Below are 25828 nucleotides of genomic sequence, written 5' to 3'. Positions count from 1 at the left end.
GGAAGTTGATAGTACATGCACAGATTTTGAATCTGTGTGGTGTGAAGTTGAAATAAACAGGTTAGTATATCTGATAGGATGCTGTTATAGGCCAGGGAATGCAGAGAATACTGATTGTGAAATGTTTAGGCAAATTAGTTGGGCATGTAAAAAGAAGCTGATCCCGATGGAAAACTTTAATTACATGAATATAGACTGGAAGGAGGAAATAGTATGAGAACAAGGAGAGCGAGTTTTTGGAATTTCTGAGAGATAAGTATCTTAACACGTTCGCTGCCACGCTACTTCGGAATAGTCTGTTCCCATACACCGAGCAATTTCACTTCTTCAAGGTCAGAACGGTAATCTCGTTGCCGGTGGTAAGCATCATATGAGTATACTCGTAGTTGGCTTGTGCAGAGCATATACGATCTATGAGAATACACAGTTTTGATGCTAGCTCCACAAGCCAAGCATTTTCACTTCTTCAAGGTCAGTACAGTAATCTCGTTGCCTGCGGTAAGCGTCATACGAGTATACTTGTATCAACATAGTGTTGACACTGTTACCGGTTGGTGAGAGTGATCATAAGGTGCTTGTTTGGGAAGTGATGAAACAAGAAAAGGTCACTGCCAAAAAATGGATACATGAGGAAGTATATAAAGCAGGTGATTATAGGAAGTTCTGTAGTCAGTTAGCATCAGTATGTTGGGTTGAGCTGAGCAGAAAAGATGTTGACAATGCATGGAAATTCACAAGGCAGTATCTGACAAAAGCAATGTATGACTGCATACGAAGGGTTAGGCGAGTAAATAGAGGAGTGAAATGGATCAACAGTGTAAAATCAAGCAAGCTGTGCTGGAAAAGAAAATGTTATGGAGGAGGTACAAGACATTTGGTGGTGATCAGATCCACGAAGAGTATAAAGTGCAGGCTAGAAAGGTCACGAGCATGGTAAAGAAAGAAAAGCTGCAGTATGAGAGGAGATTGGCTGGTCAGGCCAAGGTTAACTGAAGAGAATTTTTCTGCTACATTAACTACTTTTTTTTTTCAACTATAGGCCAGTCTGTATAACACCTAGAAAACAGTTGTGATCAAGGTGTTGGAGAGATTGGTAAGGAATAGAATACAAAATTGGGTTGATGAACATAGCATTCATTATGACAGTCAGCATGGATTTGTAAAAGGTAGGTCCTGATTTAGTAATTTACTTGCATTTTATAATAAGTGACAAGTGTGTTAGATAAGGAAGAATCATACACAGTGATATTCTTAGACTTTGCAAAAGCATTTGATAGATTACCATATGATAAGTTGGTGTACATGCTGCAGAGAATGGGAATAGATAGTATATTGGTTATATGGATCAGAGATTGGCTCTCTGAATGATACCAGCAGGTTGAGTATGATGGAGCAAAAAAGGAGGGTAACCAGTGGCGTGCCCCAGGGTTCTGTTCTTGGGACCCTGCTGTTTAACTTCTTTGTAAACGATATATCATGTGGACTGACTGGGAAGCTTCAGTTGTTTGCTGATGATGCAAAGTTGGGAAGAATTATAAGTAGCACTGCTGATGTTAATTCCCTTCAGGAAGATTTGAATAGACTTTTTACTTGGACAAAATAGTGGGGGTTGTAGTTTTAATATCAATGAGTGCAAGGTGTTGCATTTCGGAGTGCAGAAATATAAGGCTGTGTACTATATTGATGGTGCCGTACTGCAGGAAGTGGATAAGATTAGGGATTTGCGAGTGATATTTGACAGCAGATTGAAGTTTATAGAGCATATTGCTAGTTTTGCAAAGGCTGCACATCGTAGTGCTGCTATGATAAGAAGTACTCTAACATGTAAGGATAAGGAAGTGGTTGTGCCACTGTATAAGGCACTGGTCAGACCACACTTGGACTATTTTGCTCAGATCTGGTTACCTGGTTTTCAGTGTGATGTGGAGACATTGGAGAGGGTTCAAAGATAAGTGACTAAGGAGTTTGGAATGCTGGCTATGGAGAGAGGTTGAAGAAATGTGGATTGCAGAGTTTGGTGGATAGGAGAAAGAAAGATGATATGATAGAGACATTTAAGTTAGTGAGAGGATTTTATGAGATTAAACCAGAGCAGATTATAAAAAAAGTAGAAAGTGAAAGGGGAAGAACTAGAGGTCATTCCTGGAAGTTATGTAAAAGTGTGGTGAAGAGGGGGGGGGTGAGAAGTAGATTTTTTCCATAGAGAATTGTCAGTAAATGGAACACATTATCAGAGTGTGTTGTTAATGCAATTAGTGTTATAGATTTTAAGTTTCTATATGATAAATATGTTAAATCAGTTGAATTAACCTCCCAGAATGGAGTCTGTCAACTCCATGGAGGGGGCAGTAATAATAAATAAATATAAACAACAGATGCACTACATCTATGTCAAACAAAGAGGAATAAAATAAAACTGTGCATTATTGAGCTTGCTTTACTCAGAGCTTTCCTATGCAGATTAATACTCCACTCAGCATAGCTTACCCTGTGACCACTTACTATAAGCACAGACCTTGAGCCTATGCTAATGGCATCACTGTTGTAGTCTGTAAGGAGGAAGACTACTCACACAACCAAACAGCATATCAACTGTACTATGCAGCTACTAGAAACAAAAAACTAAATATACACAAAACCACCAGAGTATGATGGGACAACTGCAAAGGCAACTTTATCACCTATGCCTGGCCACTAGTCTCATTATGAGAGCAAATATCTTCGACTTGACCTTGGAAACATATTACTTAGGGTGTCCCAATTTCTGTTGAAATTGGGACACCCTAATGAAAAAACATTTCAAACAAATACTAGGAAAATGGGCAAGAATATGAGCCAGTTCATCTATCCAACAGAGAGTAATAATCATCCACCAAATAGCTGATGGCATGCTCTAGCATACACTGAAAAGTCATAAATCTATAGATTTATGTGGAATAAAACCATTTGGCTATCCTACAACAGTCTCTGTCTACCTCTTCACAAGGGAGGGCAGGGCTTAGTATCAGTTGACTACAAGGTAACAACCTTTCATACCCTGTTCTTCTCTTCAATGTCACATAAAGCTTCATAAACATACCATAGAATATGTCTTCTCTTCCTAAAAGTGAAAAAGGCTAGATCTACAACACACACACACACACACACACACACACACACACACACACACACACACACACACACACACACACACACAGTGAAAGCTGTCCCACTTCCTGAAATACTGAAGGAGCCTTCCACAATAGCATGATAAGAAGTTCCACCTCAGACAAGCAGCTGTCTTTTCCTGCATGGAGTTGGCATATTGTGAGAATCTTAGGAGATATCTTATCTCATATGGTGCTTTCCCCAATCCCTACAACACTGGAATATGAGGACCAAGCCGAACTGATTGACATATCAAATCTGCACTTCAGAAGGTCAGTCCAGAAATCACATCAGAAGCAGGCTTTTGACAACAACAAAAAGAACACTGACAAAAAGCTTAATGCATACATATGTCTTGTAACCTGGTCATACTATGGTGGCACTCAACTTTTCAGTATGCACAAAGTATATGAAATCTAACAGGCACTTCAGGTAGCTTCACCAGAGAACCCTTCATCAGCTCATCAAACTTCCATTAATTGGGATCTACCATACTCAAGTAAAGCCCTTAAAAAGCTAATAATGACATGCAGTGGAGAATGTGGAACAATGTCCTCTCCACCCATACCAACCTGCATAAGTTTAATATGAATTTTCAGAAAATTCTTTCTTTTTCTGAAATTTTCTGAAAGAAAATTTCAGAAAATTTGGTCTCTTCTGTGACCAAATTAGAACAGTCTGATATGTCTGCCTGGAGTGTCCTGTTAATAGCAAACTATCTGTCATCTTGGGAAATTTCAGGACTAACCTGCAGCCATCTACATTCAGAAGAAAAATATCTCAGTCTTGTACATATACTGTTAAGAAACTATTCAGTCTTTATCTCTTCATTGTTATGAAAGCAGTGATATATAGCTTTTGCCTTCAGCACACAAGAGCCAGTAGTACAATACCTTTACTGAGAGAGACAGCTGAACACCTGTATACAATCTTTAAACAAAAGGTGAGAAGCTGCCTGCTCCATGAGCATCATCATCCTCATAGGAAGAACAACACCCTTGCTCTAATTCCGCCAACACTGGAATGAAAGGAATCAATTCATGGTTGAGCAGGGCAACAGCATCATGATCCACTTTTCAACATAGCAGCCACATTATCTCCTCTTCCAATAGGGAAGGGCAGGAATAAATGAAGAGATTTTCCTGTTTAAGGGACTATAACCACATGAACAATGATCCTAAAATTGACTTTGCTGTTTTCTTCAATCTTGTAATTATTATATTTAACAATTAATTCATATATAAACTCTCTTTCTGAATGCAGAGAAAGGTTGATCTTTTCCCTATAAGATTATTCTCTATCTCTGTAATTCAGACTGTCAAAACTTAATAGGTATTTTTTCATTGTTAGATTCTATGATTTCAATTAATAGTTATGAACATATGTGTCCCTTCCAATAATGAAATAGATTAAATTAAAAATTAAACAGCAATACTTTTTTTTCTGAATTTTGTAAGTTCTGATATTACTAATAAGATAAATAAAATACGTAGTTATGTATTATTAAGTAGAGAGCCAAATGCTAGTAATATAAAAATAAATTTATAAAATTTTTCAAATTATTAGATTTCTAGTTATATTATTGAAGTGGAGTGCCAAGATAGTGGATTACCTCCCCTCTCTTCTACAGCTATGGTCAATGTGGAAGTGTCAGATGTAAATGATAATCCTCCCCAGTTTAATAAGAATAATTACACTACTACTATACAAGTAAGTACTGAGATTATAGTTTATTTGCTAGTTTTTTACTTCTTTTGACAGAACAGCTATGATATAACTTGGCTTTTTTTTTTCTGATTTAAAATGTTAAACAGTTTAAAATTTGTAGATGTCATTTTTCTCAGAGGATTTTATAGTATCAGTCAGTGTTGTTTGCATTTCAGTCATCATCTAACAATGGCAAGATATTAGTGTTGCTTTTTTTTAGCTGAAAGTTGTTCATCATGATTATATTATTATTATGATGATGATTATGATTCAGGCCTCCATGAAGTTACAAAACTCATCATGGGAGGCCCACCCTAGAAAACACAAAGTCTATCATACCACTCCTTGAACCCATTGACCGTTCATGCTCTCACCACTCTATCAGGTAACGCATTCCATGATTCAACCATGGAATGTGCTACCATACAAAGAAACCTCTCCTTACCTTCTTGCTCATGACCTCCTTTTGCAACTTCCCAAGGAACTCTCCAATATCAACCCTGTAACTACCTCTCAACAGTTTAAAAGTCTGAATCATATCACCTCTCCTTCTATCTATCAAACTCTGCAGTCCACATTCTATCAGCCTATCCTCATAATATTGTATAGTCCTGATATCTTTGTTATCTGTCTCTGCACTCTTTCCATGGCTAATTTATCCCCTTCAAATCCTTGGAGCCAAATTTGAGTAGAATATTCCAGGTGTGGTCTGATCAGGGCTTTATACAATAGAATGACAACTCTTTTATCTGTGCAGATCAGTGTCCTTCTCATATTGCAGCAATCTTCTGGGTTACCTTCACCATCTTTGCAATATGTTCCCTGAATATCAGATTTCTATCAATCAATCCCTAGATCCCTTGCCTTCCCATCGATATATCCCAAATTTCAAGATTTTACATTTAACTGAATTGAACTGATCCCCATTCATTTGCCCATCTGTCCAGTTTATTCAAATCCTCTTGCAAGGCTACTACATCTGCACTATTACTAATAACCCTTCCCAGGTTCACATCATCTGCAAACAACTGAATATCCCCCTACGATCCATTGACAATGTCATTGATCTAAAGGTTAACAATATCCTAGTACTGAGCTTTGTGTGACCCCCTCCCCTACTTGTAACTTCTGCTTCCTTGATACCATGCTCTCTCATACACAACTCTCTTAAAGCTATCAGATAATGAATCCAGTTCACTAACCTGATATCTAAACCCATATGCTGCAACTCAAATATCAGCCTATCACATGGTCCCATTAGAAATATATACACGTTAGCACAAGAATAATGTTTAATTTGCCAAATATTTGTCTGAATATTACAGACCATCTTCAGTGGCTACATAGGAATAGTTTTAAAAAAACAAAGTGGAATACGAACAATTGATCATTCATACATAGAACGTGCCGCATGATGTGATATCGCTAAGTATTAGAAGAGTAAACATTTAAAAAAAAAATCATAATTAAAGATATTAATTCAGAAATTCATATAATGATCTTAAATAACATTACACTGATTAAAAAAAAAAATTAATGTGTTATCCTGATTAAACTTTCCCAAATTTTTGATATAGATATACAGTCATTACGATTCAAGTTAGGACATTGAAGTAATGCCTCTACATTTTCTTTAAATAAACGTTCAAATTTGTAGCGACATCTGTGTAGGAGGAGAGTCTTGGACCAAAGGATGTTGTGGTTTGTTTCTAATCCATGCTGAGCTAATCCAGATTTCTCAGGTTTGTTGTGTTGAATTGATGACTGATGCTCTTAAATTCTTTTTTCTATGGAAAAAAGAATTTAAGAGCATCTGGACCATTTTTTCTATGGTCCAGTTTGTCCAAAGTAAGAAAGATTACAATTACAAGGAACTTGATACACACCAGGTAGAGACAAGGTTGAGCGTTTATTTTCAGATGAAGGAAACTGGGTGGATAATTTGTTAATAGGTGTTATAAGTGGCTGTTAGATCATATTTCTTTAGAATTCTCGAAATTGGTTCTGAAATCCCGGAAATGTAGTAAGGAATTGGAACTCGATGTATTGAATCTTGGTTGTTATGTGTTGGTTTGTGTAAGAATCGAAAAGATGTTGTGTACTCTTTTCGGAGAAGCCATTTAGTTTCATGTGATGTTTGATAGTTGAAAGTTCCTTCTGTAATAAATGAGAAGTTGAACAGTTAGTTTTGGCTCGTCGGATTAAACATTTTGTGACTCCTGTTTTTTTGACAAGGGTGATGAGCAGATTCTTTGAGAATATAATGACCTGTGAAAGTTGGTTTCTATAAACTGTTGTTGTAAGAATACCAACTTTCACAGGTCGTTATATTCTCAAAGAATTTGCTCATCACCCTTGTCAAAAAACAGGAGTCACAAAATGTTTAATTCGATGAGCCAAAACCAACTGTTCAACTTCTCATTTATTACAGAACGAACTTTCAACTATCAAACATCACATGAAACTAAATGGCTTCTCCGAAAAGAGTACACAACATCTTTTCGATTCTTACAAACCAACACATAACAACCAAGATTCAATACGTCGAGTTCCAATTCCTTACATTTCCGGGATTTCAGAACCAATTTTGAGAATTCTAAAGAAATATATTCTAACAGCCACTTATACACCTATTAACAAATTATCCACCCATGTTAAAGATACCAAGCAATTTTAAACCTGGTTTTACTCCATTTTTTCCAAGTAAATTGTATACCTTGGGAAACACAGCAGGTGGGAGACTGTTTCACAATGCAGCCATCACATGGGTTTGGATAGTAGGTTAGTGCATTGGATCAAAGGCTAGTCTTTGTCTGATAAGTGTCAGCAATGTGTATGAGGAGGGGGGGGAGCAAAACACACACGTCACCATGAGGCAAGTATGCCTCATGGGCATGTTTTAGCACCATTGCTATTTAACCTGTATGTTAATAGTATCAGGAAAGGAATGAGTGAGAACATGCAGATGATGCAAAGTTGGGTGCAACTGGATGAATGGACAATTAAGTGAGGTTACCACTTCAATGTTGCAAAGCACAAAGCTTTAAAATTCAGACAGAAAGGATGGGATGTAGAGTATGTACTTGATGGGGATATCTTACATGAGGTAGAGGACATATCTGGAATGATGGCTGATAAGACCCTAATATTTAAGGGAAACATTCTTGAAATTATAAGGATTTATTGTAATGAATCCTTGTACTCCCTATAGGAACATTTATAATAAAATAATAATAATAATTTTGACAAAGAACTTTAAGGCTTCATTTGTCCAAGTAATGCTATTTAAAGAAAGAATATTAAATATTTACCCTTTATTCAGCCAAATATATTGAAACTATAGAATTTCAAAAGTGACATCTTATGAGAATACAACTTTTGGCTTAAGTGTTGCCTAGGTATTGCATTTCTTAAAAAGATGATACTTTGCCTAGAATTCTTTATATTTGTCTTCCATTAACAGATTTGATAAAGATTTCACTGACCTGAGAGCTGTTTTGAAATATTTTGTTCTCTTGTTTGAAGTTTTTTTCACTTGGTTAGACTATAAATTATATATTTAGTTTAATCTTTTATCCAAATGTAAGCAAACAAAGTTTGTGCCTGAAGTATCTTCAGGACTGGGGCAACTCGTAGCAAAGGTGGACTGACTTCACATCACTTGCCTTAATATCCCATAATGCAAAGCACATCTTCTTGCAGACATGTATAATTATTATTATTATTATTATTATTCAGGCCTCCAAGGAGTCAAAAGACTCATCGAGGGAGGTCCTTCCTAAGACATAAAGTCTCAGGAAGGACCTAATGCTATGGACATAATGCTATGCATTATGCGAAGGGTCACTACCCAGACCGATTTCAACCTTTATTGAGGTCTCTTCAGTGGGAGCCAGACCCTGAGGTGATACCAAGGTGGAAACCAGTCTGGGTAGTGACCCTTCCCATAATACATATATACATGTCTGAAAGGAGATGTGCTTTGCATTATGGGATACTAAGGCAAGTGATATGAAATCAGTCCACCTTTGCCACAATTTGTCATAGTCCTGAAGATACTTCATGTGCAAACTTTATTTGCTTACACTTGGATAAAGGATTAAACTAAATATATAATTTATTTTGTTCTCTTCTCCAAAGTCAGGTATAAACCTTATGAGACTCTCCTCCCATCTCAAACCCAGCAATCTCATATCCAAAAGTTGTACCTTGCATAGCAAAAATACTTACTTTAGGTTAGTTTATCAATGTGTTTATGACTTATGAACCAACTTGTGACTATATTAATTAGCTAAACATAAATAAAAACTGCTGAATAGATGTCTGTTTCATTATTATTATTAATATTATTCAGGCCTCCAAGGAGTCAAAAGACTATTCGAGGGAGGTCCTTCCTAAGACATAAAGTCTGTCAAGACTCATCGAGGGGAGGTCCCCCCCCCTGAGAAACACAAAGTCTATCATACCACTCTTTAAACTCACTGACCGTTCTTGCTCCCACCACTCCATCAGGCAATGCATTACACGGCTCAACCACCCTCCACACAAAGAAACCACTCCTTACCCTCTTGCTCACAGTTTCCTTTCGTAACTTCCAGGGATGGCCTCTTGTCATCACTCCTTCCCGCTGATCAACCAAGCGAAAGAACTCCCCAGTGTCAACCCTGTAAACACCTCTCAACAGTTTAAAAGTCTCAATCATATCACTTCTCCTTCTTCTATCCACCAAACTCTGCAGTCCACATTCTCTCAGCCGATCCTCATAACTATCCTTGTACAGTCCTGAAACCATCTTTGTCATCCGTCTTTATATCCTTTCCACAGTTAATTTATCCCCTTCAAATCCTGGGGACCAAATCTGAGAACAATAGTCCAAGTGTGGTCTGATCAGAGACTTATACAACGGAATGATAACCCTCTTATCTCTGCAGGTCAGTGTCCTTCTCATAATAGCAGCAATCCTCTGTGTTACCTTCACCACCTTTGCAATATGTCCCCTAAACTTCGGGTTTCTATCAATAATCAACCCCAGATCTCTTGTCTCCCCTACTTCCTCCAGTATAACTCCTCCCATAGAGTATGCAGCATCCTATCGATGTTTCCCAAACCTCAAGACCTTACATTTTGCTGCATTAAACTGACACCCGCCTCCCCCATTCATTTGCCCATCTATCTAGCTTATTTAAATCCTCTTGCAGGGCTACCACATCTGCACTATTACTAATAATCCCTCCCAGCTTCGCATCATCCGGAAACAACTGAATATCCCCCTGCAATCCATTGGCTATGTCATTGATATAAAGGTTAAACAATATAAGTCCTGGTACTGAGCCCTGTGGGACCCCACTTGTAACCCTCTGCCTCCTGGAAACTACTCCACCATACACAACTCTCTGATACCTATCAGACGGCCAATCCTGAATCCAGTTGACCAATCTGACATCCAGACCCATGTGCTGCAACTTAAATATCAGCTTATCATGTGGCACCCTGTCAAATGCCTTTGCCAAGTCTAAGAAAATTGCAGTATATGCCTTTCCCTCATCTAATGTTCTTGTAACTTTATTATAAAAGGCTAGCATATTGCTAAAACAAGAGCGTTCTTTAACAAATCCATGTTGATTCTCACAGATAACATTACCCTCATCTGCCCAATGCTGTATACGGTCCCTCACTACTTTCTCCAAGATCTTAACAACTACTGATGACACACAGACTGGCCTATAATTAGACACTTCCAGTCTGTTACCACCCTTATGCAATGGCAATATCTTACCTTCCTTCCATTCCCTGGGCACCTTTGCCAAAGCCAGACTTTCATTGAAAAGCCACGTTAAAGGTACTGTCAATTCCCTAGCACATTCTCTCAAAACTCGTGGTGAAATACCATCCAGTCCCACAGCTTTACTGACATCCAGAGTATTCAGTATCTGAAACACACGCTCCTCCTGTACCTCCAGACCTCGAACCAGTCCTATCCCTCTAGCATTAAAACTGACTCCTCTAGGATGAAATACTCCAATAAAGTGTTCATTGAACAATTCCACTATGTCCTCTGCATCAGTCACTCTGTTCCCATTTTTATCCCACAATATCATTCTTCCACAGTCATTTCTCCTCCTACTGGCCACATAGCTAAAAAATTCCCTACGATTTTCTTTGGATCTTAGGGCCAATCTCCTTTCATATTCCAGTTTCGCTTTCATTACCATACAAGTCACTCTTCTGGCCTGTGTCTTATATTCCTCATGCATCTCTTCACCTGTCTCCTTATATCTCTTCCATAGCCTCTTTTTCGCATGCAGTTCCTGTTTAATATTGTTTGTCATCCACTTTACTCCAAATTGCGTCCTCTTCTTCACTCGTGGTATACAACTTACCATTGCTGATAACAAATATTCTTTCACAATTTCCCACGCACTGGTGATATCCCGGCCTTCCAATTTCTCCCTCCATGAAACTTCCCGAAGTTGACGTCTAAGACTATTATAATCACCTGCCTTATAATTCCACATAAGTTCCCGTCTCTTTGATACTCCTGCATGTCTATTCATTTTCCAAGTCAACACCATATGGTCACTCTCTCCAACTGGTGGGAGAGACGTCAACTCAGTTATTATCAACTCTTCTGATGCTATAACCAAATCCAAAACTTTTGAACCTCTTGTTCCCTCCGTTACATGTTGCCTAAGACATTTGTCCCTCAAGAATTCTAGAAATTCCATTCCCCTATTGCTACATGCATCTTGTTAAAAAAAAATTCATCTGGTTCTTTGATATGGAACTGCCATTCTTCTTGTATGTTATTATTGCACATTTTCTGATGTTTTGTGCTCATTTCATTCAGTATTCCAGATTAAAGACACTAGTTTTCAGCTTTCTTCTGTGACCTCTGACCTTGAACTGATTGCAGTTGATTATATTCCACCTTTAGTAGGGATTATTCTAAGTGAAGCAAGATGGTCATCTCCTGCAAAACAGATTCTAAAGTAAGAGAAACCAAACAGTGTTGCAACAAAATATATTGGGATTATTACTGACTGATGTTAATTCTCTACAAGAAGATTTGAACTGACTTTTAGCTTGAATAAGTTTTAGTATTAATAAATGCAAGTGCTACACTTTGTGATGCAGCACCTTGAAGAGGATGAGATTTGGTATCTTGGAGTGATAGCTGACAGTGAACTAAAATTCCAAAGGCATACTTTAAGGTGTGCCTTTGGAATTCAGCACATCATTTGTATAAGAAGTACAGCCTTGTAGGGACAAGGTGATGGTACCTCTGCATAAGGCTTTAGTCAGACACATGGACTATTGTGCTCAAATTTAATCACCTCATTTTCATCGTAATGTGGAATCTAGAAACGAATAACCAAAGTAATATCAGGACTCTGGAATATTAGTTGAATGAATTCAGATTGCAGAGTTTGACGGACACACGTACAAAAAAAAAAGGTGACATCATAGAGCATTGATCCTATAACAACCCCTTACCAACTTGTAGGTTTCTATCATATCTCCACTCTTCCTCCTGTCCACCAGACTCTGCTAATTACATCTTCTCAATCTTTCCTCATACTTGATATTCCAGAGGTCAGAAACTACCTTTAGTCAGTCTCCTTTGGACCCTTTCCAACATCTCTTCATCATTCTGAAAACACGGTGACCAAATCTGGGCACAATAGTCCATGTGTGGCCTAATCAAAGCCTTATACAACGGAACAAGAATCTCCCTACTTCTACACGTCAGTGTCCTCCACATCATTCCCAGAAGCCTTTGTGTTGTCTTCACAATTTTGGCGATGTGTCCCCTAAATTTTAGATCCTTATCCACTATCACTCCCAGATCTCTTATTTCCTCTACTTCCAACAATATATTCTCACCAAGCATAAATTCTGCATCCCATCTTTGTTTTCCAAATTTTAAAACTTTACATTTTGCAACATTGAATTCACATCCCCAATCACTTAATCTATTCAAGTCTTCCTGTAAGGCCACAACATCTTCACTACACTTCATGGTTCATCCCAACTTTGCATCATCTGCAAACAACTGAATATCTTCATCCAAATAATCTTCACCTATATCATTAATATACAAGTTAAACAGCAATGGTCCTAAAACAGACCCCTGAAGCACTCCACTAGTGACTTTCCTTTTCCTGGATATCACTCCCCCATACACAACTTGTTGATACCTATCAGATAGCCAGTCTCCAATCCAATGCACCAATCTAATATCCAACCCCATCTGCTCTAGTTTGACTGTGAACTTATCATGAGGTACTCTATCAAAAGCCTTTGCGAAATCCAAGTATATTACTGTGTATCCTTTTCCTCTGTCCAAGGAAGCAGTCACTTTATTGTAATAAGTAAGTAGATTACTAAAACACGATCTCCCTTTAGCAAATCCATGCTGTCCATCTAAGATAATACCATTGTTATGAACCTAACTCTGGATCCTAGTTCTCACAAGCTTCTCCAACAACTTAACCACAACACCTGACACACAGATAGGCTTATATTTTGATGCTTGAGTTCAATCACCTCCTTTATGAAGTGGCACAATCTTGCCCTCCTTCCACTCCTTAGGAACTTGACCGAGTGCAAGACTCATATTAAAAAAATATGCCAAGGCAGGTGTCAACTCCCTGGCACATTCTTTCAGAATACGTGGTGATATATTATCAAGTTCCACAGCCTTATTAACATCTAGTTTACTCAACTCCCCAAACACCTTTTGCTCACTTACAGTCAGTCTCAACTCCCCATCATCAACTGCTCTCAATCCCTCCATGAAGTCACATTCACAAGAATGAAAGATCTTTATGAACTGCTCATTAAGTATCTCCACCACACATTCTGCAATGGCTGTCTTTATACCATTTTCTCCAATCAATGTCATCCTTCCATAATCATTCTTTCTTTTGCTGGCTACATATCGAAAGAACTCCCTATGATTCTTTTTAGCTTCATTAGCTAACTGCTGTTCATATTTCTCTTCAGCTACTCTCACCAACCAAATTACCCTCCTTGCCTGGTCTTTGTAGATCTCATGAAATTGGTTATTTCCACTTCTCTTATGCTGCCTCCACAATGCTCTTTTTCTCTGTATTGCATGCTTAATCTCTTTATTCATCCCTCTCACACCAACCTTATTTAACCTTCTCGCCCTTGGAATACATTTAGACATTGAATCTACTAGATAGTTTTTGAAAATCCCCCAAGCTGCATCGATCTCTTTTCCATCTAACTCCTCATTTCACACTACACTCGCAAGCTGTCTTCTGAGCTCTTCATAATCACCCCTCCCCCTTGTAGTTCCACATATACCCTTTTCTCACAGGGGTCGTCACACTGCTGGCAACCACCCAGGTAATCACCACTTGGTCACTCTCACCAATTGGTGGATGATTTGACATCTCATTTATAATTACATCCTCTGATGAGATGACCAAATCTGAGACCCTTAATACTTGTGTGCCCTCTGTTACATACTGTCTGAGGTAGTTATCCCTCAAAAACTCAAGAAACTCATTTTCTTTACTTCCAGTTGCTATCTCATCATTCTAGTCTATATTGCCATAATTAAAATTGCCCATAATGATCACTCTTTTCTTATTTACTTGGCTAATTTGATTGTACATTTCATTATCACCATCATCCACATTACCTGGTCTATAACAACATCCCACCAAGTATTTGATTCCATTCACCTCTATCTCACACCATACTGCCTCAAAACCAGTGGCACTATTTCCCTCTTGCATCTCTACTTTGTATGGACATAACTCTTTCTCTATCATCAATAGCACTCTCCCCCTCCCTTTTTACCCCTTCTGTCCTCACGAAACACATCATACCCTTCCATCTCTATTCCTGTCAAGATGTCATCCTCTTCCAACCATGTCTCACTTATTCCGACAATCTTTGGGTGAACAGACGCAATTAATGCAACCATGTTACCTTGCAACTGTTTATCTTATACTTCTAGCATTTGTTTACAAACACGACAGCTCATTTCTGGATCTACAGCTAGTTCAACTGATACCACTCACTCGATGTAATCTCTCCATGCTCGACTGGGGCCATTTCCCTTTCTGCTTCATCATTTTAAAACCCTTTCAATTCCAACTGTTTCCTCTTGATCTCTAGTCATCCCATTCCTTTCCTGCCTACACATGTTCACCTCCTCTTGGAGCATCCACCTTTCTCATGCTATGTATCCCTGTCCACCCTGAGCTTTTCCATTTCCCTGCTCCTTTTGCACACCCATTCTCTCATTTTCTATACTCATACCACTCACTTCCCCATTCATAACCGCCTCTTCAATCTCTCCTGTCATACTCTCCTGCTCTTCCACATCACTTCCCACTCGATCTGATTCATTCTCTCTATTCACTTTTCTACCTACCAGCAGCAGTCTCTCCACGTGACTCACACCATAACCACTCAACTGCAGTCCATTTGCTCCCATACAGCTCACTTCGTCCCTCAAACTCATTCCACACATTAACAAACTGTACTCCCATCTCCTCACACATTTCAGCCAGCATATCATTCACAATCCTTGCTCTCTGCCTCATTTCACCACAGTCATACCTAGGCAACACACTAACTACCCTTCCTGTCACACTATTCTCTTTTATCCTTCTAAGCAGCTCCTCCTGATATCCATTCTGACACACTCTTTGTCCTCTCTCAAATCATTCTTACCTATTAATACTATTAACTCATTTGCTTGCTCCTGCCTCATATCCAATGCCTCAATCACTCTACTCATTTTAGCGCCTGGAAAACATACCTTGTGCATTCTATCCTACAGCACACCTTTAATAATGGAGTCGCCATACAACGTCACTCGCTCATCTTTCATTAACTCTTTCATGCCATCATTATTTATTTTAATAGTTTTTACCCGAATTTTCCTAATTTCATTCTGCATCCATTTCATTTCTTGTCTCATCCAATCCAATTCAACTTCCGAATCTTGCAACACATTCTCTCTATCATTCAATCTTTCTAACTCTCGACCCCCCTCTTCTCACTTTCACTCTCATTCTTCGTTCTTTGTTTCCGTACTTCCTGTCAAACATGCATCCAATTTTCGCTATCGTTCTTCCCATTTTCACATTCGTTCATCTTTCTTTGTTTCTGTACTTTTAGTCCAACATGCGTCGAACTTTCGCTATCATCCATTCTTTCAATTTCTTTCACTTTCAATATCTGCGTCATGCCATTTCTAGTTTCATTCGTTCTCTCAATTTTGTTTTCTTCCACCACTCTCACCTCACTTTTGTCCCTTTTAACATCTGTTACAGTTTTCAAATTGCTCTTTTTTTTTTAATTGATTTTTAACATTTTTTCGCCTCTCTCTTTCTCACCATCCTTCTCTTTCAAATGTGCATTTATTTTCCACATGACAATCTCGCTACTAACACTTTTTGTCATCAATTTCAGATTTGCATTCATCAATTCCTCGTTCAGGTCACACTTTGCACACACATACCCTCCTTCCATCTTCACCAAATATCCACAAATCATTTATGTAATCGAAAGAATACATATAACAGATCTCACACTTAACGAAACGACTGAAATCTAAATTACAGTCATGGAATGACAATGCTGCTGCCATTTTTTGCAGGTTACTAAGTCTAATAATAATGATTTCGTAATTAAGTTTTGGCAAAAAAAAATCCTCCACAGTTATAAAACCGGTAGCGCACAACGTTTACAGCCTCTCTTACTCAAATAATTATGCATATATATTTAATTATTCCTAGAAAACTTATCTCAATCAGGAGCTCTTCTTATACATGTCACTGCACTTGATTACTATTATAAAATATGTTATTCTGATTAGTCTTCCCATATTTTAGATAAAGATAGGCAGTTGTTTGGATTCAAGTTCAATTAGTTAAGCAAAGCCTCAGCACTCTCTTTAAACAAACACTCAAATTTGTACCAACATTGATGAAGTATGCGAGTTTCAGACCAAAGAATATTGTGGACTATGTCTATTCCATGTTAAGCCAAGCCAGATTTATTGGATTTCCTGCAGTAAATAAAAGGTCAGTGTTCTTGCATTCTCTTTTCTATTGAGCATCAATAGAAATTGAGTGTCAATCAAAAGTTTTGTTTGAAGTAGGATAGATGGCAATCACAAGAAATGACAAAAGTTATGGAGAGCTGCTCTGTCTCCTTGGTATACACCAGGGAGAGACAGAAGTGAGCATTTGAAAAGGGAAAATAAGTTGATAGTTTATTGATAGGTATAAAAGTAGCCACTAAATTATATTTCTTCCGAATTCTGGAAATCGGTTCTGAAATGCCTGAAATATATGGGAATGGAACTTGTTCTTCTGTTTCCGTGTTATTTAAGTTATATTTGTAGGAGTCAAACAGATTTTATGTAGTCCTTTTTGAGAAGCCATTTAATTTCATATAATGTTTGATGCTTAAAGTTTTTCCTGTAATTGATGCAGAATAGAACAAATAGTATCAGCACATCGAAATAAAGTTTTTAGAATTCCTGTCTTTTGAGAAAGATGGTAGGTCGATTACTGAAGAATGTAGCATCCAATGAAAATAGGCTTTCAATACACTGACATAGTTAAATCACCTGATGGTGATGGATGAGAAGAACGTCTAGAAAGGATAATTTGTTGTCTTCAATGTCCATAATGAATTTAATACATGAATGCAAAGTATTTATGGTAGCTAAAACATTGATAAAGTTTCTTTATTGTGAGGCCACCACAGCAAAAATGTCATCAATATAATAATTCCTTTTTTTTCTTTTTTTGTAAATAATTAATAGTAACTCTATGGTACAAATATCTCTAAAATAGCAGTTGTTTTCCATGAATGCTAATATGTTATAAGCATCATTGATATCTCAGAATCAGAAGAAAAACAGCTGCATCAAAAGCCTCTGAAATTCTTTTGGGGCCATCTTCATCATGAAGTGATCCTATAACTTTCAAGAAAGCAAAGCAGGCTTCAGCCTCCCTAGAAAGGAACTGACAAGTTTGAACGAGACATTTTGATAGGATGCCATATTACAGGCCTATCTATTCAGCAAATTTGTTGACAAATTGGGCAATTCCAGGTCAACAATCAGTGATACCATACTAAGATGGAAGTGCAGGGTCAACTGCAATTGCTACTGCAGTGAATAACTCGCCACACTTACTGAATGTGACCATAGAGTGCTATGAAGGATAATATGTAAAAACTGCTTCGCCGGCCCACACATTGAATACGGAGTTCTTGGCATCAACCAGAACATAAATCTGCACAAAAATCAATGTTGTGACCAGGGCCAGTGACAGATTTATGTATAAGCTAAAAAAGCTACAGCTTAGGGCCTCACAATCTGCCGGGGCCTCAAATAAAAAAACAAAAAGACCAGCTGATGTAATTTAAAACAGTAGGGGGCCTCTGGGTTTTGTATAGCTTAGGGCCTCAGCAAGTCTAATCCGGCCCTGACCAGGGCTCACAACATGGGTTTCCAAGCCCCACATTACCTGAACCAACATGCAGCATCATCTTCAGGGGGGGGTGCAAAGAGCATGTACAGTGGGATGTAGAAGCTTGGAAAGCTGCATTATCAAGTGACAAATTATGCTACATCCTCTACCAAGCAGATGGACAGGTGTGAATGTGGCAGATGCCTGGTGAACATCTCTTACCAGTGTGTAATCCCAACTATGAAATTCAAAAGTGGTGGTGTAATGGTTTGTTGTCCTGCTTTTCCTGGTTTGATCTCAGACCTCCCTGGTGCCACAAACATTGAACTCTGAGAAGTATCTGAATATTCTGGACAATGCAATTCTTCTACTTTGAAGCATTTCTGTGTAAGTAACTGATCATTGTCACTTTCATCAAGACAATGCACCATATCAAGACAATGCACCATACCACAAACCATGAGTTACAGCAGCTACAGCTGCTGCTGTAACTCATGGTTTGTGGAGTTTGTGGACATGAACGTCACTACACTTGACTGGCCTCCACAGAGCCCTAATCTAAACCCTGTTGAACATCTGTAGGATGAACTGGAGAACTGGGTGAAATCAAGGAATGTCCACCCTGCAAAAGTCCAGGATCTCATTACATGCCTGGAATAAGAACGGTCCAAAATTCCCATTGATCACTATTGTATGCTTGTGGAAGGTATACCATGTTTCAATAATTGTATACAATTGCTGCAATAATTGCAGTGAAAGGAGGTCTCCTATGTCTTAAGAAGGTGGTTGCGATGATTATTTGTTCCTCACGGTGTGGTACTGTTGACTTCTTTACAAGCAGTGTATGTATGCTTGAGCTTATTCACAATTGTCTTCCTCAGGAATATTGACCTTAATTTTTCTTTTTCTTTAGGGGTTTTATTTTATTTTAGGGGTGCTTAAGGGTCAAAGTTGTATGACTGAGAGACCTCCACATAGCCTTTAAAGGAATGCGGAGAACTGACCAGGGCTTCTGACCTAATGTCGGTCCTCCTAATGTCCAATCCTTACCGTTTCGTGGTGCACCCTGTTGGGTATCTACTTGGATACTGAACGAACGAGGATGGGTTGGCGATTTGGGATTTAGCCGACCAAATTGTATTCTTATTGGTTAAACCAAAATAAAAAATTATGGTACAACATGACAAAATTTCATGCCAGCTGGGGCTTCGTTCCGGTTAAACAATGCCCCCGTTGTTTTTGCCAGGGAACCAGGGTGAACAGCAAAAAGTCAGCTACTGGAACAAATCTGAAAACACACCCCAACTCAACATCACCAGAGTTAAAGATCAGTTCTATCAACATAAGAAGCCTGAATGGCAAAGAAATGGAGCTAGCTGAGGAATTAGATAAGTACCAGATCGACATAATAGGGGTGACTGAAACAAAAAAGACAAAAACTGGTGAGATCTTTCTCAGCAATAAATACTAAATGTTATATTCAGGCAATGACAATCAAGGAAAAGGAGTAGCCATAGTATTCAACACAAAATACGAGGCTAATCTTCTTGAATGGCAGCCAGTCTCAAGTAGAGTAATGGGCGAAGAAAGATTAGCAAAACAAGTGTTCTCTGCCAGGTTGGCAGCAAAACGACCCAGAGGAAGACCAATATATAGGTGGATTGATACGGTACAAAGTGCCTTAGACGATAGAAATATAAGATCTGATAATGTTGGAGTCTTGACAAGTAACAGACTGATTTGGAGGAAAATTGTAGATAGGAAGTTAGTAATGATGTAATTTTTTTTTTTTCCATGTAGTACTATCATATCCTGTATACCCCTTGAGGGTACATGGCAGGAATTTGATGATGATGATGATGATTTTTATTTTTCATGGAAAGGAAAAATATACAAACAGCTAGATGGGAATGCTTTGGATTCCCCTCTTTTTCCTCCCTTTAGCTAATTTCTATATGGAATATTTAGAAAATCAAGCATTCATCACATAAACCACTGATTTGGTTACACTATGTAAATAATATGTTTGCTGTTTGACTTTTAAAACATTTCAAAATACACTTCAATATAGGAAGGAAACTAATAACTAGCCTCTCTTCCTAGCCATAGTAGTTACAAATAATTCATTATCTTTTTCTGTTTATAGGAAACACACGCACTGGAAGGTACTTATATAAACAATTACACCATCTCCTCTCCCAACAGTACAGCATATTCTGAACACTTAAACACAGCACCAGAACTATTTGTTCAACTGATGCAGTCCATTCTACTAGTAGAAGTACTAAAATGGACTGCATCAGTTGAACAAATAGCTCTGGTAAAACATACAAATACAGTTTTGGTAAAATTGTATTTGTTAAGGCAGGAGAGTGTTCATGACTAATGCATTCTAATGCTGGTTTCTCAGGCCTATAGCAACTTCTATGCAGCACATTGGGCCTTTTCCATTTAATCCTGTGTGGAGGAATGGAATGTCCTGATCATGGATGAACGCCCACGATCATCTGTATGGCAAGCCAAGACTGGTAGTCCATTCTACTACTACTACTAGGTAGTAGTATAATATGTTACATCACAACACTTTTTCAGCTAAGGATTACAATCTTTGTAAAATAGATGAAATACTGCATTCTCTTACCCTTCCTGCAACTAACATAACACACAAGATCATGGCAAAATCATTCCCATCTCTTATATTTGAGATATTAAGGAAAGATGGTGAAAGTTCTTTGCAAATATAACTCAGTACCACTTTCAAGCCACATATCCATCTAGCAACATGTGTGAACAGACAGGTAGATCTATTAACTTATGCCTTAAAAAACATATAAAAAACAAACATATGTCCCAAGCATGTTGGGACATATCTTTCACGCAGGATTAAATGGTAAAGGCTCACTGTGCTGCATAGAAGTTGCTATCGACCTGAGAAACCAGTTTTGGAATGCCTTAGCTATGAACACTCCCCCAGCCTTAACAAATACAATTTTAACAAAATGCAGGAGACCATCATTCTAAGACCACATTTAGCCTGACTTTTCTGAATTAACTTCATTTTTGTTAGGTTATTTGTTCTTTTTCAGTTACAATTTCAATTGTTTCTACAGCAAACAAATTAAGTGTTATTTTTTACCACATCTATAATCTCTGTTCTGAAGATGCTGATTGGAAATCCAGATAAATGTTAGTAAGTTCAATAAATTAATTATTTATTTTCCTATGGTGTTGTTTATACCATGAATCACTTTTATGAGTAACAATCAATGCCTAAGCCTGTCTATATGTGTTTCTTTAAATAGTTCTTTCAGTTCATCATATGTGAAGCAAAATTCAAGTTATATGTAAATTATCAGAAAATTTAGCATATGTTTTGTATCAGTATAATAAGTTTATCAAATGCTATATTATATATATATTTATTTATTTATTATTATTATTGGTATGTGACACATACAATTTCCTCAAGTAAAGAATGGTCACAGAAGTGCAACTCAGTTGAATAGCAATCTTGATTATTGAATCTTAGTTCATAATAGTTGATGAAGCAAAAAATATGGTCTCTCTTGGCTAGTTGCCAGCCTTACCTTCTAGTGGTATGATCCCTGATGTCTGAAAAGTGGCTATGGTGACCCAGTATAAGCATAACATTAATAGTAGGAGAAAATTACAACTACCACTATACTATTAGAGCTTCCCTGCTGAGGAGTGGTCCACTTCATGTGGATCTGACTAGATCTAATTATAGTTTTTTTTATAGTTTCTTTTTTTTGTTTTTTTGTTACTTGAACAATATTTTATTTTAATAGTATTGATTACTGATATTCCTTCTTGCCAGATGTAATTAATCTCAAATGACATATGCTGACTTAGAGGCATTATTATACATTACTGTGTGGTAGATTAAAAAAAAAAAAAATGAAATCTATGGAAATGTATAGTTTTCCTTATTCTTAAAGATTTGATCCAATGTGAATATTAGCTGAAGAATACTGTATGCCATGTTACTGCTGAAAATATGTTATTAATACTCTGATAATAATAGCAGCAGCAGCAATGATGATAAGAAAATGTGAAGTCTAAATGATAATGAGGCAATTTATAGACCAAGTAAAATTACCACCCATTTTCAAAATGAAAAAATACATATATATAAATATAGATTATATTTTGAAGAATCAGATATTTCCCCTCTTCTGGAAATGGTCAGATATCATACTGTAAACAGTTTTTTTTAGTCATTATCAGACTTCTAAAATTTTCTTGTTATCATAACTACATTTGAACCATTGTAAACCTGCTTTTCAAATCATAAACTTACCTATGTTTTCTTTTTCTTTTTTTTTTTCTTTTCCTAACTTCTCTGTAACCAAAATGCTTAACCTATTTCTCTCTTTATCTTTATCTCTAATATTTTATCTGTCATTCACTTCATTTCTCTAGCTGGACAAATTGGAACAGCTGTTGTCAGTAAGTATCTTTGCCTCTCTCTATCTCACTCTCTCTACCCCCTCTCTCTCTCTCTTTCTTTCTTTCTCTATTTCTCTCCTTTTACTATTAAACTGTGGGAAGGAGTTTTAGATCATCTTGAGTATGGCTCAGCATAACCCAAGGAAATGACTCAAGTTGATAAGAATATGTGGAATATACATATATCAGCTCGAGACATTTCAGCCTTCCATATATGGTTGCATCCATTATGTTGCATGACCTGCCAAAGTTTGATAAATATGAATTACAATTACAAAAGAGCAGCTTTAGTAAAGTAGTATACTAGATATGCAGTTCATATTTCTGTCAGAATAACCTAGAGAATAAGAGAAACATGGAAAATTCATACATCTGAGTATTACTTTAAATGTAAGTAATACAAATCATAATCCCTTTTAAGAATTAAAGAAAATGTGTTTTCATTACATCTCTTCCTCTGTCCTCTTTAAACCCTTATATCTTATGACCAATTTAAATTTATTGACTGTCTACTTTTAGTGAGGGTGTATTTTATTATGCTATTCTACAGAAAAAGTCTAGAGTTTATTTTATGAGAGATAAGAGGTGTCTTCACCTTTTTTTTCCCCTCAGATAAGCTACCATAATGTTAGATAATAAACTACTTTCGTAATATAAACAAGCATAAATGGTGCATCTCTCATCATAATTTTAATAGGAATACAAAGTTTCCATCACTACTTTCAAAAGAAATCTTTCAGTGTATGGACAGGAGGTGGGAGGGGGGAGAAAACTTCGAGATCAACCCCTGAAAAGTGTGAATGTACTTAGAAAGGCTGTAAGAATTTTTTTTTTCTTTGATCTTGGAGAGCTTCTGAGTGAAATAAGTTAGGTAATGGTTGTGCATGCATTCCATGAATTAGAAAATTTGCTATTTTCTAATTCAGTGACTGGGAAAGAATTTAACTGATATAAATAACAAAAAAAAAAAAAAAATCACCAGTAAGTTGCACCGCTATGTTAAAGGTCCAAATCAGGAAATTTTAAAATATATTATTATTACCACACCCTCCATGGAGTTAGTAGCCTCATCTTGGGAGATTTATTAAACTGATGACATATTTACTTGCTGAATCTTAAAATCCTTAACGAGCACTACATTAACAACATATTCCAGTAATGTGTTCCATTCACCTGCAATTCTCCATATAATAAATCTACTCCTCACACCTCTCTTCACCAAACCCTTACATAAAGTCCAAGTATGGTCTCTGGTTCTTCCATTCTTACCTTCCATTCTTTATAATCCCCCTCTGAATTAATCTGATAAAAATCACCCTTACTAACTTATGCAGGGTGTTCGGGATAAATTTGACAGTTTCGTAAGGAAAAAGAAAATCTTCTTTGTATCTATTAAATTTAATGAATTGACAAAAAAACATTACAGGCAGAGTTAATTACAATACTATCAACAAGATTTACTCAAAATAACCACCATTAGCATCGATCACAGCTTCAATTCTGCTTCGGAACCTCGAACAAGCTGATGCTACAGTCTCCCTGGGAAGGGCCGCAAAAACTGTTTTAATTTTATCCATTAACTGGGCTTTTGTATTACTGGAAGTGCGATTGGTGTCTTTTTCAACTGCGCCCCATACAAAATAATCCATGGGGTTAAGGTCTGGGGAGTTTGGAGGCCAAACATTTGGACTGGTGAAGTCGTAGAAATTTTCAGACAACCATTTTTGACTTTTCCCAGAGGTGTGGCAAGGGGCCGAATCCTGCTGCCATACATACGGCCTACCATTGGCTACCCTTGTTATCCAGGGCTTGACTACAGTTAGCAACTCCACAAACAAAGCCCGAATTCCAATGCTAGGGTTCTTCAACACCTGTTCCTGCAGATTTGCGAGGAATTCTGCTGTACGAACGCAATCAGATCATCTGCTAGGGATCTTTCTTCTTGCTACATCCTCGTAGTCACCATTGCAAGTCTCTAGTTCATGCCTGATTGTTTTTACTGTATTCAGGGAGCATTGGGCAGCAGTCGTAATATCCTTATTTTGATGGCGGGCACGAATCATCATGATACAAGTTATTCTCTTCCATGATTCAGGTGGGTTCCAGCTATCCATCCTTTCTGACATCTTGTATATGAATGAAGAAGGGTCCAAACTTTTAAATGAAGAGAAGTGTGTGTTAATACATGTAACTTACGGAAAAATATAATTAATTATAAATATGTCAAATTTATCCCGAACACCCTGTATATCTCTATCATATCACCTCTTTTCCTCCTATTTGCCAAACTCTACATTCCTTCAAACTTGCTCCACAGCCAACATTCCAGAGCCCTGATATTGTCTTAGTCATCTCTGTATCCCCTCAGATGTTTCCAGAATGAAAACCAAAAGATCGTATCTGAGCATAACAGTCTGAGTGTTGTCTGACCAGTGCTTTATACAGAGGCACAACAACCTCCTCCTTCCTATATGTTAGAGTACTTTTCTAAGCCTTTTTTAGACCGGTTCTTGAGTTAGTCGATCTCTGGCACGGGCAAGTGGGTTTTTCATCCCGTAAACTCAAGAAAATCGACCGTAGAGCCCACATTATTTCAGACATTAAATATATTGTGTTAGGGACCACGAGATGGCGGCACATTTCAGCCATCTCTCTTCACTGTGTACCGCTTAATTAGTGATAGCCTTGGGCCATCTATCTCTGATTGGTACAAGTGGAGATTGAACTGGCCACTCAGTTTCCAAAAGTTAGATAGGGCTAAATGCCTCGCCTACTCCCCGTATACGGGAATAAAAAGGCGTTAGCTTATTTTTTTTTATTTATTTTTTTTTTTCAATGTAATATTTCAGCAATGCTCCAGCGCCATTATCCCGTCCTTGTAGTGGTTCTCAGTAAGATCTGCAAAATACCCCTCTACAGCTGCAATCACCTGTTGATTCAAAGAAAAACGCTGACCAGCAAGGAAGGGTTTTATTTTTGGGAAGAAATAGAAGTCAGAGGGAGCCAAATCTGGGAAATAGAGTGGATGT

The 25828-nt window shown here is 37.5% G+C and overlaps 1 protein-coding gene across 1 annotated transcript in view; it reads left to right on the top strand.

Moving 5' to 3' along the window:
- The window catches only part of kug (FAT atypical cadherin kugelei), a 599114-nt gene that overhangs the window by 404442 nt on the left and 168844 nt on the right, over positions 1–25828 (top strand). The window contains exon 24 of the mRNA XM_090401756.1: positions 4714–4857. Within this exon, the coding sequence (XP_090257882.1) occupies positions 4714–4857 (144 nt within the window). The remainder of the gene's footprint in view (positions 1–4713; positions 4858–25828) is intronic.

Source organism: Typopeltis vanoorti, chromosome 2, assembly GCF_054136105.1.
Source record: "Typopeltis vanoorti isolate ZY-2024b chromosome 2, IOZ_Tvanoo_1.0, whole genome shotgun sequence".
Classification (NCBI taxonomy): Eukaryota; Metazoa; Arthropoda; class Arachnida; order Uropygi; family Thelyphonidae; genus Typopeltis; species Typopeltis vanoorti.
Note: the sequence above shows the minus strand (reverse complement) of the source record. Positions and strands in the feature narration are given on the sequence as shown.